This window comes from Myripristis murdjan, chromosome 9 (genome assembly GCF_902150065.1).
Source record: "Myripristis murdjan chromosome 9, fMyrMur1.1, whole genome shotgun sequence".
NCBI classification, from domain to species: domain Eukaryota; kingdom Metazoa; phylum Chordata; class Actinopteri; order Holocentriformes; family Holocentridae; genus Myripristis; species Myripristis murdjan.
Genome location: NC_043988.1, coordinates 7,128,374 through 7,144,724, shown reverse-complemented (window position 1 = coordinate 7,144,724; position 16,351 = coordinate 7,128,374). Strand labels below are relative to the sequence as shown.

Sequence of the window (16,351 nt, the reverse complement as noted above, 5' to 3'; positions counted from 1 at the left end):
ACACTGTAATAAGGACTGGAAAAAGATTGTGTTTTTATGTGCTTGTAGAACTGGTGGACGTGTAATTAACTGAATTAATTAACCAAAGACTTGTGAAGGATGCGAGTTTTTCTTTCCTAGGATGGTGACAGATCAAACTAATTGACTTCTCTTCATTCTCCGCAGCCTTCTGGTAATGTAAGCCACGATCAATACACGCCTAACCCTAACCTTAACCGATGAGCTGAAACGACCACCCGAAATGTTGAAACATTCCATCACCATCCGAGGAAAAAACAATTTGGCATGGAGGACGGTACCGAAGCCCCTCTGTCTGTCCATAATCAACATGAAAACACATCGCATGCAAGTCAAAATACACCTACAGTGCCAAACGAACGCTGATGCCAACCGCTGAGCCGGTGGAGGAAAAACGAGGACCGCTGGCAAAAGCAGCCAAACGGATACCGGGGGAACAGAGCTAACGGTGTGTGTGTGTGTGTGTGTGTGTGTGTGTGTGTGTGTTGGGGGGGTATATGAATTGTCGCATCTTCATATTGAAATGCCGAGTCGACTCAAGAAATTGTGAGTTGGCGTACAGCCTTAGCCGAAACTGAATTATCAGCACAGAATGCTGTTTGAGCTCTGTTTATTCTGTAAAAATAAAAAAAGAAAAAGTGTACCAGTACAAACACAGCCTGAGAAAACTTTGTTCACCGAGATGCTCCGACAGCCGTGGTAAAGAGAGGCGGCGAAGGCGGCAGGCACTGACCGTTTTGTTCTTCTTGGAGTAGGTCTTCTTCAGCAGCCTCTCGTTCATCCTCTCCTGCTCGCGCTGGGCATGGTGGAGGAAGCCGTTCTCCAGGGGGTCCATGACGGGCTGGACGTTCTCCTCCTCCTCCTCCACCTCCTCCTCCTCCTTCCTCTGCCGCTTCGCCGCCTTTTTCTCCTTCCAGCGCTCCTTCTTCTCCTGCGTCTTCACCACGCCGGTCTTCTTCTGCAGAGCGAGAGAGAGAGAGAGAGTGAGGGAGAGAGAGAGAGAGAGAGAGAGAGAGGGAGAGAGAGAGAGAGAGAGAGAGAGAGAGAGAGGCAGGGAGATGGGAGACTGTGTGAGCCAGGTGATTTATGCAGTCATTTGATTCATTTAAAGTCATGTTTAGCTTTTTCTTTATTAAAAAAACAACATCTTATTATAAATTTAGACGATGCTAAAAGATGAAATCAAGTGTTTGTGTGGGATAAAGCAACAGACAGCCAAGTGTCAAATCAGAGTTCTTTTCTACAATCTGGCCAATAAAACAACACACACACACACACACACACACACAAAAAAAAAAAAAAAAAAAAAGCCATGAAAATGATCTTAAACTTCCACAACTTATTTTCAATACGTTCATTTTTGACTTGTGCTTTTCTCAACCTACACAGAAACTTGGAACACAGCTAACAACCAAGTGCACAGCAAAAATAGGCTTGAGGCGCAGGCAGCCAACACACGCGGTCAATCACACAGCACAAGCTCGCCTTGGGTAAAGGCAGACTTAACACCCAACAGCCAATCAGACGGCAAAAATAAGCTCGCAGGGTGCAGGGGTACACAACGGGTGTCAAGTGGATCCAGATTGATAAGCAAAAAGACATAAAAATGAGCGGGCGAAGGCGGCAAGCAATATTGACTGTGACCAGGAAAGAGCGGCCTCACACAGCCTCTGTCAAAAATGGAAACGGTCGGGCTATCTGACAAATCGCAGGGCAGCATATTTCAATCAGGGCGGGAGACAACACTCACCCCTCCCATCATATGTCAAGGCACCATCCAAGAGAACATACTGACTGTAGGAGTTTGCAGTGTTATGCTATCACGCTTCATCTGTTCAATACCGGCCGAGCTGCTAGCAGCCTACCTAAAGCCACACACGAGCGAGGAAAAACAGAAACAGCAAATTGACGACGCCTTTGTGCAAAAAAAAAAAAAAAAAAAAAAAAAAAAAAAGCTAGTTTAACCCTGCTATTATGTTTGGGGTCAATTTGACCCCAGCCAATGTTTAACGTCTCTAAATAAATGATTAACGTCATTTTTTTTGCTTCATATTTAATGAGTGTTCCTAATGTAATGGGCACTACCGGGTAAACATGAAATTCACATGATGATATGTTTTCAATGTCCTGTACACACTTTGTAACGCATCGGTTATAAATAACAAAAATCTGTACTTAGAAATAATATAAAGCCATTAAAACACCAAAAATTTATATTTCTTTCCAATTTTAGGTCAATCAGTGAGATTTTATGGTGATTTGAATATTTTTCTATAGTCGCCTAATAGGAATACTGGATGTATAAGTGGGGGTGGGAAGGAGTTATGTTTTATTTAAAGGGCTATTTAGGTAATCAACAAAGAAACATCAAGTACTTGACACATAAACTTTGATAACAATTTTAGTTATAATAATTTTGTGATAGTTGACCCCAAACATAAAAGATGTTCAAAAATGTGAATATAACAGGAGGGTTAAGATGGACAACATTTATTTATAACCTCCGTGACGAGGTTCTGTTAATGAGGTTATGTTATCGCCCCTGCTAATTAGACCGTCTGTCTGTCTGTATCAGCAGGATACCTCAAATACTTCTAAATGGATTTCCATGAAACGCGGTGCAGATAGGCCCTGGGCCGAGGAACAATTGATTCGATTTTGCTATTGATTCAAATCTGTGATGGGATGAGCCATGAGACAATTGCTGTTGTTGTTTTTTTTTTTTTTTTTTTTTTTTTTTAAAGCGGAGCTCTGAAACTAACAGGGATGCAGACTTGATTCCCACCCCATGGGCATGTTTGCACAGTCAAGGAGTGAACACTTCAAATTTAAGTGATAGGAGCGATATTTTTGGTTATAACAAGAAGCCGCTGGATCGCTCAGCTGTCGGCAGTTTTCACTCGCTGAGTGGTTTCTAGTTTCTTTTTTTTTTACTCCAACAAACACAAGAAAGATGTTTGATAGCGAGGCATTTAGATTTGACAGGGGTCACACTGCAGCAGGTCGTTTCCTGTGTGTGTTTTACTTGCACGGCTATATTTTTTTCTAACAAGGAAAAGCTGGTGTTATAAACATGTTGAAGCTATAATATAAAGCCATGTTGGTACTGTTAGATGTTTACACACTTGGCTTCAAAAAAACAACTAACTAACAAATAAAAACTTTCTCCAGCTGAGCAGAACATTCAATTTTCCATATAATAGGGATTCTGGACTACACAACAAAATCCGTAATCCATGCCATACCAAATGACAACTTCCACTCACAGGCATCTATTTTTGCAAGGTTTTTCAAAAGCCTTGAAACAATAATGCATCAGGTGACAACATGTCTATGAAAACTAAATATCTTACACTGCCTGAGAGCAAGATAAAAAAAAAAAAAAAAAGAAGAAGAAGAAAAAAGTGAAGCCGGATGTCAGCAGAGAGACAGTTAGAAATGGAGACAGAGCGACAGATTGGCAGGAGATGAATGTAGGAAAGAAAACACACACAGGGTTTGCCACTGCTGGCAAACAGTCAAGTGTGCAGCCCTTCCACTGCCGGCTTACACAAAGCAAGCAAACACTCGAGCAGAGAGAGGCAAACGCCGACTCTCTCTCCCTCTAAAATCATCTTTAATCCTGTCAACAGCAGAACAATGCCTTCCTGGAGCCCATAATCACTTTATGGCTCAGATATTATGAGCTTATGATATGAAGTGCTGCTTTAACACACGCTGGAGAAAATACAGTCGCTCTGCACTTACACTATGACCAAGCAATTTCCCCCGTTAACTAATCGTTCCTTTCGTGCTTCGGTTACAGTCTGCACGGAACTGGTGTTAATTTACTGGAATTCAAACACCATTTGTAAGTGCTCTAACTATGAGCCGTGTATTTTTTTTCTCCCAGCCAGTATTACATAACCAGTCCAAAATGTCACTATGTAATAATAATGACAATAATAACAGCAACAACAATAGTACCACTACTGCTGCTGCTATAACTCCTAATAACAATGACAATAAAAATGACAATAATGATAATAATAATCCTGTAGGGTATGATGTTGTTGTACCTGCTGAGTCACTGAGGTATGTTAAACCACAATAGAGGTTTGAAATTCTTTACATATACAGCATAGTGTAAATACTTCACTGCCATGAGCTGTGTTTTTTTTTTTTTTTTCCTACCATAATGATGCTACTTCCCTCCAGAGCCGATTCAAGTACCTGTCTGTGGATCTACTGTATCCGTCTGACAGCCTGTCTGTCCAGGGTTCCCTATATATGAATCACAGATGTTTGTGTTTTCACTTCATTTGCGGGTGCTGTGATGCAATCCGCTGGCATGAAGCCTGACAGATCGCGTCAGTGTAAATCACAAACAAAGATTTAGCGTTTTCAAACGCCGGACGCATGTTCGCGCACGCCGACGGGCCATAATTCACCGCGCCTGCGTGTGAGGCGGCGCGTGATGCTGGTCAAACAGTCGAGGTCAGATCGCTCGAGTGGCGTCGGTACTGCTGGCGTGGAACCGAACAGAGAGGCCAGGTTGGAAACACGGCTTACATGAAATGTTGAGGAGGTAGGCCATCCTATTTAGATACACACACAAATCAAAAAACAACCTCCATCCATCGTATACTGGAGAAATAAAGAACAATTTGCACATGCAATACTCGCTTTCTCAACCCAACCTGTGGGAAACACGGCTGTCTGCTTGCCTGCCTGCCTAGTGATTGAATTTTAACCTCCTCCTGGGCTACAGCTGCCTTATTTCCAGAGCTCCTGTAGTCTGCGTGGAGTTGGTGACATGTTGTCGGTCGGCGGAGCCCATTGGTGGAGATCACAGCGTGTGCGAATGGCGTGCGATGACGTGCCGCCGCTTGAAGCCACGCGGAGGCCGCGGCCCGAGGGCTGCTAGTTCACGTTTCAACATCTGTTCGCGGCCGGCGGCGCTCGGGCCCGACTGCAGTCGACTCAGCGCTCCGTCTGAATAATCAAATTATTGGCTCCGAGGGGAGGGAGGTTAGCAGATGGCTAGCACATTAGCCCCATAACCGCTAAGGCAATGAGACAGATTCCTCCACTAAAGGTGTTTACATGTTATAAACCGTAAAAAAAAAAAAAATCAATGGAAAAGAGGAGTAAATGTTATGACCACTGCATAAAATAAAAAATCCCAATCAAGGCACAAATTACCAACATAAATAGCAGGTGGTCCGATCCATAATCCTTATTTTTTGTGTTATAAGAGTGTATCTCTTGTCAAAGTGCTCCTTTTCTCACTTTCTAGTACGGTTCCTGGCCACCAAGAGCACCTGCGGTTGTTTGTTTCGCTCACTCGTTTCACAGAAAACACGATTTTACGTCTCAGTGCGAGCCTAACTGATGTGTTGGGATGGATATCTTTTACAGCGAAAAACAATTTCTTCCAGGTAGAGCCAAGGTACACATCTCAGAGTAAACATGTAAATCAAGCCTGCGCAGAGGGGTTGCCTTCTCCAGGGTGTCTGCAAGTTGCATCAATCTAAGTGGAAGACCAAGCATGCAAGTACACTAAACAGGAGAATGAAAACAACTGAAGACCCTGTGTGAGGATAAATCTGTGTGACTGGGCTCATTTTTCCCTGCAAAAACAACAAGAAACGTTTGAAGAGTTCTGAAACTAAGAATTAAAACGCTTTAGTTAACACAAGAGAGTATTTTACAGCCGTAAGAACAGACTGGGATTATAGCAATACCAATAGATTTGGACTGAGACCATCAAATATACAATATTTTATGCTGGTATTGAAGCCAACTTTTACATTTGACCATTTTCACATGCATCCAAAATCTTTTTAAAAAATCTAGATGGACTCAGTGTTCCTCTCTTAGTCACTTTCTTGTTTTCCTCTATGAAACAGCATTTAGACCATCATTGAACACTAAAATTCCTGAGGCTGTTTTCTTTGGATTTTTTTTTTTTTTTTTTTTTTTTTTTTGGGATGCACTTATTTATCAGCGCAATATCAGTATCGGCTGATATCGGCCAGGAAAGTGACCTTCGCTGATGGCAATGGCCGATATTTACCTGTCCATTAGTGTCCTGTTGGCAAAGAAAAAAAAATGTGTTCAGGATGGACAAACATCCTCAGTGGGACACCTGCAGGACAATAGGGGATTTTGGGGGATTTTATTATCATCATTATTATTATGCCTTTTCATTCACTCATTCATTTTCCAAGCTGCTTATCCTAATTAGGGTCACAGGGAAGTTGCTGCTGGAGCCAATCCCAGAGCTCAATGGGCAGAAAGCAGGGAAACACCCCGTACATGTCACCAGCCAATCACAGGGTAGAAATTATTATTATTATTATTATTATGCCTTAGACAATGAAAAAATTGATCAACTGCATATTTATAGTAGCCACAACCAGTTGTTTTCCACTGCTGGGCACTGACCCCAACTGACCACCACTTCTCTTTCTGTTACTGTCACTGCAATCACTGCCTGTCCCCTTAGCTGACTTCTGATATGTTCCTTTTGGTACCCACCATTTCTCCTGTCAAGCAAGAAAAACATGAGGGAGTAAACAGAGGCACTGTCACAGATGAAAGTGACCCAAACTGACCGCCACCACCCGGGAGTCTTTGGATCCGAGTCGGCCTACAAAGTAAGGACTGCAAGTAAGCAAATTTAAATTATTATGTTATCACGATGTGTTCAAATGCAGTCTTGCAAAATTTTGCTTCTGCGAGAAACTACAATCAAAGAGGCCACGTTTGTTTGAAGAAGGAATTTATGGGTGTAGGTAGTGGTGGAGTGGACTAAAAAAGCTTGCGAACAGTTAATTTTCACAAAAAGATTCGTTGTCATGTGAATGAAGGTTATTAAAGATTGTTTCAGAAATTTGAAACATTGATTGAATTTGTGCTAATTCAAAGATAGTATAATGAATATTTTTAACACTGGTATCGGAAAAGAATTACAAAATTGTTGCAGCCCTAATTTTTTTTTTTTTTTTTTACAGACTGATATCCCGAAGCAATAGAATAAAATCTGGTCTGAGCAACTTCTATCATACTGGTGGACAAAACTTACTGGACAATATCCTGTTTTTAACGCCTTCCAATATCACCCCCAAACACTATGTCAGTCTAAAGACTTCAGATTATATAATTCCAGACCATTTAAAATACACTTCCGGTACCTGCACACGGCGCATGTCGTTCCTTGTAATGCATTTGAACACCAGACAAAAGGCATTAAGCCGCCCGAGCCGGTGGGCCGACTCCACTTTGAGGGGAGGTCTCGTGTCATTACAGTGACATCACACAGCGGCTCCGAGCGGCGCTCCTCGCCCTCCGCGGCAACACCTTCATTTCTCCTGAGAGGCCAGACAGCGCCGGCAGCCCACTTGTCATGCAATTCATTACACCGAGAGCCATCTTTGAAGCGTCGTTACGGGGGCCAAAGCGACTACAAATTGACAACAAAGGAGGATGAGAGTGCAGCCAGGTGTTTTCCCTCTTTAGGCCGCTCAGTGCACATCAATAACTCACGGGGACGGACGGGCAGCTCAGAGTAATCGATTTGCATGCTGCATCCCACTTCGTTGGTTATTATTATTAATGTGAGCGTGTCTAGGTAAACAAACTTGGGTTTAGCTGTGGGATCAATTAAACATCAACTAGCAGACGTGGAGTCTTATTAGAATGCTAGAGGATGCCCCTGTGATCATCATCTGCTCCGTTCAGTCATGGTTAAAAAAGAAAAACAAAACTGAGGAGGATGTTACAAGACTACACAGGCGTTTAGGAGAGGGAGTTTGGATTGGGACCTCACTCAATGGCAACAAAGTCATCTCAGTGTCAGATCTGGCCAGCGTGTATGCTTAATGCTTCAACGTATCCACGGTATGTTTCGAGGCAATACGTGCACCACCATCTTGTCGCTTTTGTCTTTCCTCTCTCAGAGCAGTGTCTGTGATCCGTGGATCTGTGAGCCCTCCAAGTCTGTCAGTTCTGACTGAAAAAGCGGAAGCCACCTTTTTTTTCTTCTTCTTCTTCTTTTACAGTTCATTCTACTACAAGGACAGTGAGTTAGGGACTCAGCTTTGCCCAGATATGCACTGTTTATTTGTTCTGGAATTGATCCTCAGTAGCGAGTATCTTTGCTATGAAGTCCAGCAAGAGAAGCTACAAAAACAACAGTGAAAATGGGCATAAGGTTAAATAACATGCATTCTTAGCATTGTCTCAAATATGCAGACAACCATTCAACAATCAATTCACTGCAAAAATGCAAAATCTTACCAAGATTATTATTATCATTACTTATTTCTAGTCAAAATATCTCATTACACTTAAAATAAGACATGATCACCTCAGAAGTAAATTGTTTTTAGACAATTTTCACTTGTTTCAAGTGAAAATTCACTTGAAACAAGTGAGAATTTGCTTGTTTCATTGGCAAAATTTGCCAGTGGAAAAAGTGAAAATTCACTTGAAATAAGTGAAAATTAGCTAGAAACAAGAAACAAATTTTGCCAATGAAACAAGCAAATTTTCACTTGAAACAAGAGACAACTGTCTAAAAACAAGTTACTTCTGAGGTGATCATGTCTTATTTTAAGTGTAATGAGATATTTTGACTAGTAATAAGACATTTTTGACTTAAAATAAGACAAATAATCTTGGCAAGATTTTGAGTTTTTGCAGTGTTTTTTTTTTTTTTTTTTTGGTTGCTTCTATGGCCTGTAGATTCGTAGTTCCTGCAAACAAAATCTGAAAATCTCATCAACACCGGTCACGTTCATTATAAATCAACAGTGCAAAAATCTTTCACAGGCTGGCTTCACTCCTACACTCAACGCCTCGTGGGAGAGACCCACTGCCATTAAGGAACATTCTTTATGTGTTTATTTTAACAATCTTCTGAGCAACCTTGTGGTGTTTAGACACATCATTCAAATTAACTAACCATCCAGCCTTAGGGTGCAATCAGACAGACGATTTTGACTGAATACTAAAAACAGCGGGGCACATCTGGTCTCTTTTGGTTGGGCTAAATGTTTTTTTAGGGGTGGGCTCATGCACATTTAACCGACATCACGAAAGCAAAGCGCATTTCAGCGTCACTGTCAACAAGGACAGATGACAGCAAAGGCCAGTGGCACTTGCTTCACTTGTGGATGAGGATATAATAGCATAACATAACAGACACATAAACAGCATAACATAAATTCTAACATTTCACCATCAAGCCAGGTTAGCTTCACTCTTGTGAAGACTACAGCTGCTGTTTATCTTGCTATGGTAAATGCAAGGACAATTTTTCCTTGCTTGCTGTCCCAGCAGTTAAACAATATACATAACAATATTTGCACACATATATATTGTTAGAAGTATCACTGTATAGCATGATGACGGACAAATCAGCTCTGTCTGTGCTGATTTACATAACATGTGCAAAGCAGGTTGAGTGCTCCATATAAAAATCCAAACAGCGTTAACTTTTTCTGCTTGAAGCATGCACGTAAAAAACAGCAAATGCATGGTACATAGATAGGGGAGCTGCAACAGGCATGGGCTCAGTGAAATTAATTCAAGGCCGTGTTCACATGCACAGTTAAAAAAAAATCCACCTGAACGCACCCTCACTGCTGCTACAGGTTCTCATTTTCTCCATTTTCAGATAATGCAGCCGCATGCTTAAGGATATGTCATTTTAATTTTGGAGAAACACAAGCCATGTGAACCGCAGCACATATTGGTAACATGCCTTGTCATTAACATGCTGTGTGTTGTGTGTGATTCTGGTGCCAAGCGATAATTACACTTTAACCTCTCCAAATCTGCCGGCCCCATCAGTGGGTCTGTCACTACGGGGCAGCCGAGCTTTGTTCAAACCCACAGAGCTTTATTTCAAATTCTAGTGGAGAGCTTACGTTTTTTTTTTTTTTTTTTTACCAGATATGTCCTGCTGGATTACAGGGAAATGTGAATGAAAAGATATACAAGATATTCTTCTGTTTGATGTAATGCTGCAGCCATAAAACAATAACATTTTCGGACTGAATATTTCACTGTTATGTAACTTCAACAGAGTGTTGCAACCCGCAGATACAGAATATGGATGTGACATTATCCTACAAGATGGAAGACAAAATGTTTTCCTCTAACTTTCAAGTTAAGAGGATATTATGGTTTAAGAGGTGGACACAAACACCACTGACTTCAATTAAAGCGTCTACTTTAGTGGACACTATCTTGAAACACGCGTGGTGAGCCTTAATTGGGATCTTGTCATTTGTTCAAGCAGACACCTGAAGCCAAAGAGATGCTGCATTGGAATCGAGTGACATTATCTCGGCTCACGGGGATATCTGTTTAAGTTGATTTAAGATTCAGCAGGGGATTTGAGACAGGTAAACACACGTGTAAGCTGAAGTACAGTATTCACAAACATATGCACAGCCAGGAAAAAAAACCAAAAAAACAGAAAGACACAGTGAAATCCTGTCACCATCTGGAAAGCTTTGCTCGTGCAAAGCTGGAAATGTGGACCATGTGGACTAAGACTGTGAGCGGGGGGCTCGGACCTGACCCGGGAGCAACCGCCACATACATCACAGCCGCCTTCATCGGGATTAGCTTTGATCGTACATCTAAACCCGATGCGAGACAGAGGCACAGCGGCAAAGCGTGGCTGCCAACTCTCCTTTATTTCCCACGAGTCTCGCTTAATTTTTCAGTCCGGTGTTAATGGGATTGCAATTCATTTCCATAAACATTAATTGGACAAACTGGTGTGACTGGGGAATCTGTCTTATTTCGCCTCATTCGGCGCGGGGGCAGATATGTGACAATGACAAAACAAGTGCAGACGAAGCGGCGAGAGATTGAAAAATGAGCCAAAAAGAAACAAAGAGGATGGAGGGAGGAGAAAGAGGATAAGGAGAAGGACAGAGAGAGAGAAACAGAGACAGTGTGAGCGTGCGGAGGGGTGGGGGGGCTCAGGCAGGAACAGGAGAGACCGCTCGACTGGTTTGACCCGACCACGTTACCGTGGCAACAGCATGGGAGAGCTTTGTTGCCGTTCCAGATTGCATGGGGAGCGGAGCGTGTGCGTGCGTGCGCGCGAGTGTGTGTGTGTGTGTGTGTGTGTGTGTGTGTGGATAGGAGTGCGCAGTGGATAAAATCCTACACAGGTTTCCATGCCGGCAACAGCAAAGTGCACTGCTTTACATGGTTATGCAGGGGCCTTGAGATCCACTGTAGAGGCACATTCAGCTCCCAAAGGAAGGTTTATGCATTCTGCACAGAGGAATGTCAGCAACCCTGGAGCTGGTTCCTAAGTGGGGTAGGGGGTCTTCATCAGGCATGCATAAACCAGAAGGCAAAAGGAGGTTCACAAATGTAACCCAGAGGGCTTGAAAAGAAAAATAGACAGGGAGTGTGAAGAGAGAGAGAGAGAGAGAGAGAGAGAGAGAGAGAAGGGGACATGGCGGTGTCTAATGCACATCATCACATTTTCCCTGGCCCGCTCTCCCCTTTCCGAGGCCAGTAATTATTTAGGAGACACAAAGAGCTCTGCAGGGGACACCTCCCTCGACATTAAGCAATGCCACCGAGGGGTTAGAGGGCCCTCTTTAAACAGTCAATTATGCCACTGTGGGCCCATCTACAAGTCACAACCTGATCTGGATTAAAGCTGTGAGTGCAGCGACTGTTACGCAATACCTCAAATTGTTTCGCGTGTTTACTTGGGGCTGCATCTGCTGGCTGCTACGTGAGGTTTTTGCTTTTTTGGATGTTGAGGAAAAACTGGACTGGATCCGTTGTGCCGCACGAGTTCCAGTCACTCGCAGAAAAAAAAAATATATATATCTGAATGAGGGTTTGGCTGAAATACTGGTTTGCTGATGTATCAGACAAATTCTGGCCTTTCAATAAAAACTGGATAACAGCCCGTCGGCGACGTGTTACAAGACTCATTCTTATTTGCATAAAAGCATCAGAACGCTCTGACATTTTGCGCATCAGAGCCATCGCAAAAACGGTACTTATCAGCTTGTGGTGGCCTTTTGTTCTCTCCACAACTGCCATCGAATGAACCAAATGTCACACTTTGACCAGGGAATACAGGCCGTAAGGAAAACACCATAAGCTGTTGAGATCCGTCATGTAATGGAAAATTCTATAATGGTAAAGATAAATGACACCATACGGCAAAGTTATTCTATTGTACTTCTACAGAGCTCTGCAGGGCGATGGGAAAATGACATCTAACTGGTTTCTCTCGATGCACCACCACTGAGTGAACAGTTTATTAAGTTTTATTTGGCAATTTTATAATTGTCACCCATCAGAACATTGGTGCAACAATATTTCCTTGTTGGTGACATTCATAACAATATTGCAGCAGTATCGACTGACTGGAAGCTGAGGTGCAACAACATTAAATGTGGAATTAGTATTCATCTACTTCAGCCCCCATCTTTCCATGAATGCAGCAGAGGAGAAGGATTTGCAACAGCACTTCAGTAATGTTTAGCTCCTTTAAGGCATTCGGGCTATGTGGATTTATCGCTTGGACTGATTCTTGGCACATTACCGCGGCTCGTGGTGGGGTAGGTAAATCATTGTGGCTTGTCACGATTTAGACTGCATTGATTTAACCGTGCGGTGATCGCCGGCTTTTATAGAGCCGCACATGCGATGCTAGACGGCGCTAACACCGCACACCCCTCCCGGTTTAATGTTGCTGTCAGGCTACATCAAACACACCTTTAATTAACTTACACCATACACTCTCATTTACCCTGCACCCTTCTTTCTCTCAAAGCATATAATCAGAGGGTTATTGCCTGGAAGAGGGAAAAGAGGGAGCGCATTGTGTGCCAAGAAGCTTATCAGGCTGTGAACAAGAGAAAGCACACATTTCTACAGTGATCAATGTCGCATAATTGGCTAGCACAAGGATTAAATGAACCAAATCCTTTTTCTCTTTTGTTAATAGATCTGGTGCATTTTTCCTGTTCATTTGACTTCCCGGTTCGAGGCGTGAACTGAAGCGGGTTTCTGGGCTGTGTGGACGTACGGGGTGCATTATGGGAGAGAAGGGAAATGAATAGTGCGTGTGTGAAGTGTTAATCCCCGGCAGGTCAGCGCGTTGCATTTATCCACCTGGCTGCTAGGTGGTCCCCTGTTCCTTCCTTTCTCCTTTTCACACACGTTGTCCTTTTGATTTCCGGTTCCTATTGCTTTCTCTCTTTTGCAGCAGTGCACATAATGCTGCATTCAAATCATGTGGGGAATACATGTCGGGATGATCTGATGACTGAAAGCGCCGACTTGCGAGTGTTTGCACATTCATAAGGAGCCGTCAAGACACCGTGATTGTCATTTTCTACGGAGCGCGGTTCATCGCAGTTCTTCTCAGCTTTTTTCACGTTTAACTCACATGCGCTTAGTTATGTGAGTTCACAGTCAGCAGCGAGGCAAAAGCTGCAAAGTCGACCACAAAAAAACACAAACGACAACTAAAACCTAGTCGTGCCCTGCCATGGTGTTTTAAACTGATGAATTATGTGATGAGAATATATTTGTGTTAACAGACCATTCCCAAAACTTGTATTTGTGTGGTGGTGCTTTCAGGAGGATCAGGAATTTGTGAAGATGGGGAAAAATCAGATCTGTCACCAGCCCCAAGACGTAATTACCAATGAAGGCCAATGTGAATGTCTTCTAGTCATTCCAACCTGAAAGCTGTGATGAATGATACAGGAAGTTATTTTATTATTATTATTATTATTATTATTATTATTATTATTTTACTACAACATGAATTCAGCATTCATCTCTCTCAGTCTCTCCAAGGTAACTATAGTGAATGGATATAGTGAATGAAAAATTAAACTGAATTCAAACCTTGTTGAAAACAAGGCCTGAGGGAACGAGAGATATGTAAAAGAATATATATCAATACAACCCATTATTATTGACTCAAAACAGCTGACATAGTCCTACTGCACACTGTCTTTACTTCCTAAGGAACTGAAATAATTTGCAAGAGACTTGCCCATAGGAAAAGTAGACCCAACTAATTCAAAACGATATGGGCGATATGGAAGAAAATCAAATATCACAATATTTTTCACCTTCATTGTCAATATTGTGATGATATTGGTGCTTTCATAAGATATTTACTTACAAGAGATTTTTGATAGAGTTATGTCATCAGTCATGTGGACATGATCAAGCAGGTAGAGGCCTTTAAAAGCCTTTAAAATCAGGAACAGACAACACTTCTGCCACATCAGAATATTACTATGTCCAAAATCCCATATGATACCTAGTCTTACATCACAATATTAATATAATATGAATATATTGCCCAGCCCTAGATGGTATGTATGATCTGATCACTTTACAAGTAAGTTCCCAAGCAGGAATATCTCTCTTGGTGTGCTCCTTTAACAACACACGGGTAAGAGAGGAATGTTTTTCCTGCATCTGTATGTGTGTGTGTGTGCATGTGCATGTGCATGTGTACAAGTAATTATGTCTATGGTTGTGCATCACAGCGTATGTGTGTGTGTGCATGATTATACTTGCATGGAAGTATTCCTAGGGTTGTGTGTATGTAGGTGTGCACAAGTAAGTTCTTCCATGCTTCTGCACGTTGTTTTATGCAACTGCGCGTGTTTGCATGATAGTGTGTGCACGCAGCTATTTTGAGGATTATTTGCACCGCAGTGAGGATGGATGTGGGCGTGTGCACGTAAGTATTCCTGGGGTTGTGCATGTTGCTGTAGCTGTGTCTGAATGTGTGTGCGTGCGTGAGCGAGCGAGTGTGTTTATTTAGCATACATGTGTGAGAGCTGAATTGGCTCCCGGAGTGACACCATCTGGCCAGCCGGTGCTGAGAGGAGAGGAATGGGGGGAATGCAGCGACAACAGGGCGGTGCAACGCAACAATAAACCCCCGGCTTTAAATCTGTTTAATGGCTCTGACAAGTGCCCAGGAAACAAGAGAGCGGCTGCAGCCACTCCCCATAACTGGGATTAAAGAGACAGAAGAAGAGAGAGGTGCAAAGAGGCATGAGTTGATCAAGATTCCTGCACATTCCTGCAAGACTTTTCCCTTGAAATAAATATAATAACATTTCCATGACCATCATTTGTCCATGTGTGTGTTTATATGTTACTTTTTTTCCAGCTAAAGGGATGATTTAAGGTTTACAGGTCATGTTCTGGTTATCTACAGTAGTAATAGTACTGTAGATAATATATTGGTAGTAATATAACCAGAGACTTATTTAACTAGGAATTTTGGGTTAACTGTACTTGCAGTGCTCATAAGGCATTGTAAATAAAAAAAAATGCGTGGCTGTCGATATAATATTCAGCTGAAAGGTTTAGTTTGCCTTTACTTAATGGTTTAATGTGCTTGTAACGCATCACAGTGCAGTTCAAGTAAAGTGTTTCCATATTTTTTGGTTATTGCTCCATCAGAGACAGCCGTGCCAAGCAACAGCAGAGCTTGATGTTGTATCCCCCCCCCCTCCCTCCAATTCTTTTGTACACACAGGAAAAAAAACAATTTTCAAATGTTACAAGGGGAATCCCTGGGGAATCCTGGGTAGATGGATGTTTATGGTATTCATTAGTTGCAGGTTTTGGCCTCACTGCAGTAGTTGTGTTTTTTGGGAACATTAAACCATTTCTTAAGGTTTTGATCGGTTTACCTTTGATGTTTTTCTCAGCCTTTGAATTTGGAAGGAAAATCTAACCCTGGTCATTTGTTTCCATGTCGGTCTCTGTGCTCTGAATGTTCTACATGTCTTTTTCAGGGTGGCTTACAATGAGTGCAACAGCGAGTAAGTTCAATCAGTTTTGTGCAATTTACCAACATTACAACAAACAGCCGATACTAAACGGGTCAGTGGAGAGACCGTCCTTCCACCAAGCGCACGTCCTGCTGAAATTTCCTTGAGAGAGACAAGAAATCTCTACTCTCACCAAGAGTTCTCCTCAGCAGCTGAGACTGACAATTTCCCTATAAGGATCAATGAATGATCGATTACTGGCCAAAAAAGCAGCTTGAAAACAATATAACATGATCAACAAAGCAAGTGGCCTGGCATTCAAAACGTGTAAGGTTAATTAAGTGCTTGGCACACCACATGCAGTACCAGATATCACAGGTCCCGGTTCCCACGGGCTCTGCTCTGACAGGAAAGAGGCTTTGTGACGGGGCCAATATGGCCTGCAAGCCTCCCACCCATTGTCACAGGAAGCTCCCTGCGATCTGCTGCTCGGCCCACACACTGCAGCCCAAAATACAGCCGGGTGTCAT

General features: G+C 42.5%; 1 protein-coding gene across 6 annotated transcripts in view; it reads right to left on the bottom strand.

The window, feature by feature from the left end:
• Positions 1 to 16,351, bottom strand: part of fbrsl1 (fibrosin-like 1) — a 310,964-nt gene that overhangs the window by 223,076 nt on the left and 71,537 nt on the right. For all 6 annotated transcript variants that reach the window (XM_030060070.1, XM_030060065.1, XM_030060068.1 and 3 more), the window contains exon 2: positions 752 to 976. In XM_030060070.1, the coding sequence (XP_029915930.1) occupies positions 752 to 976 (225 nt within the window). The remainder of the gene's footprint in view (positions 1 to 751; positions 977 to 16,351) is intronic.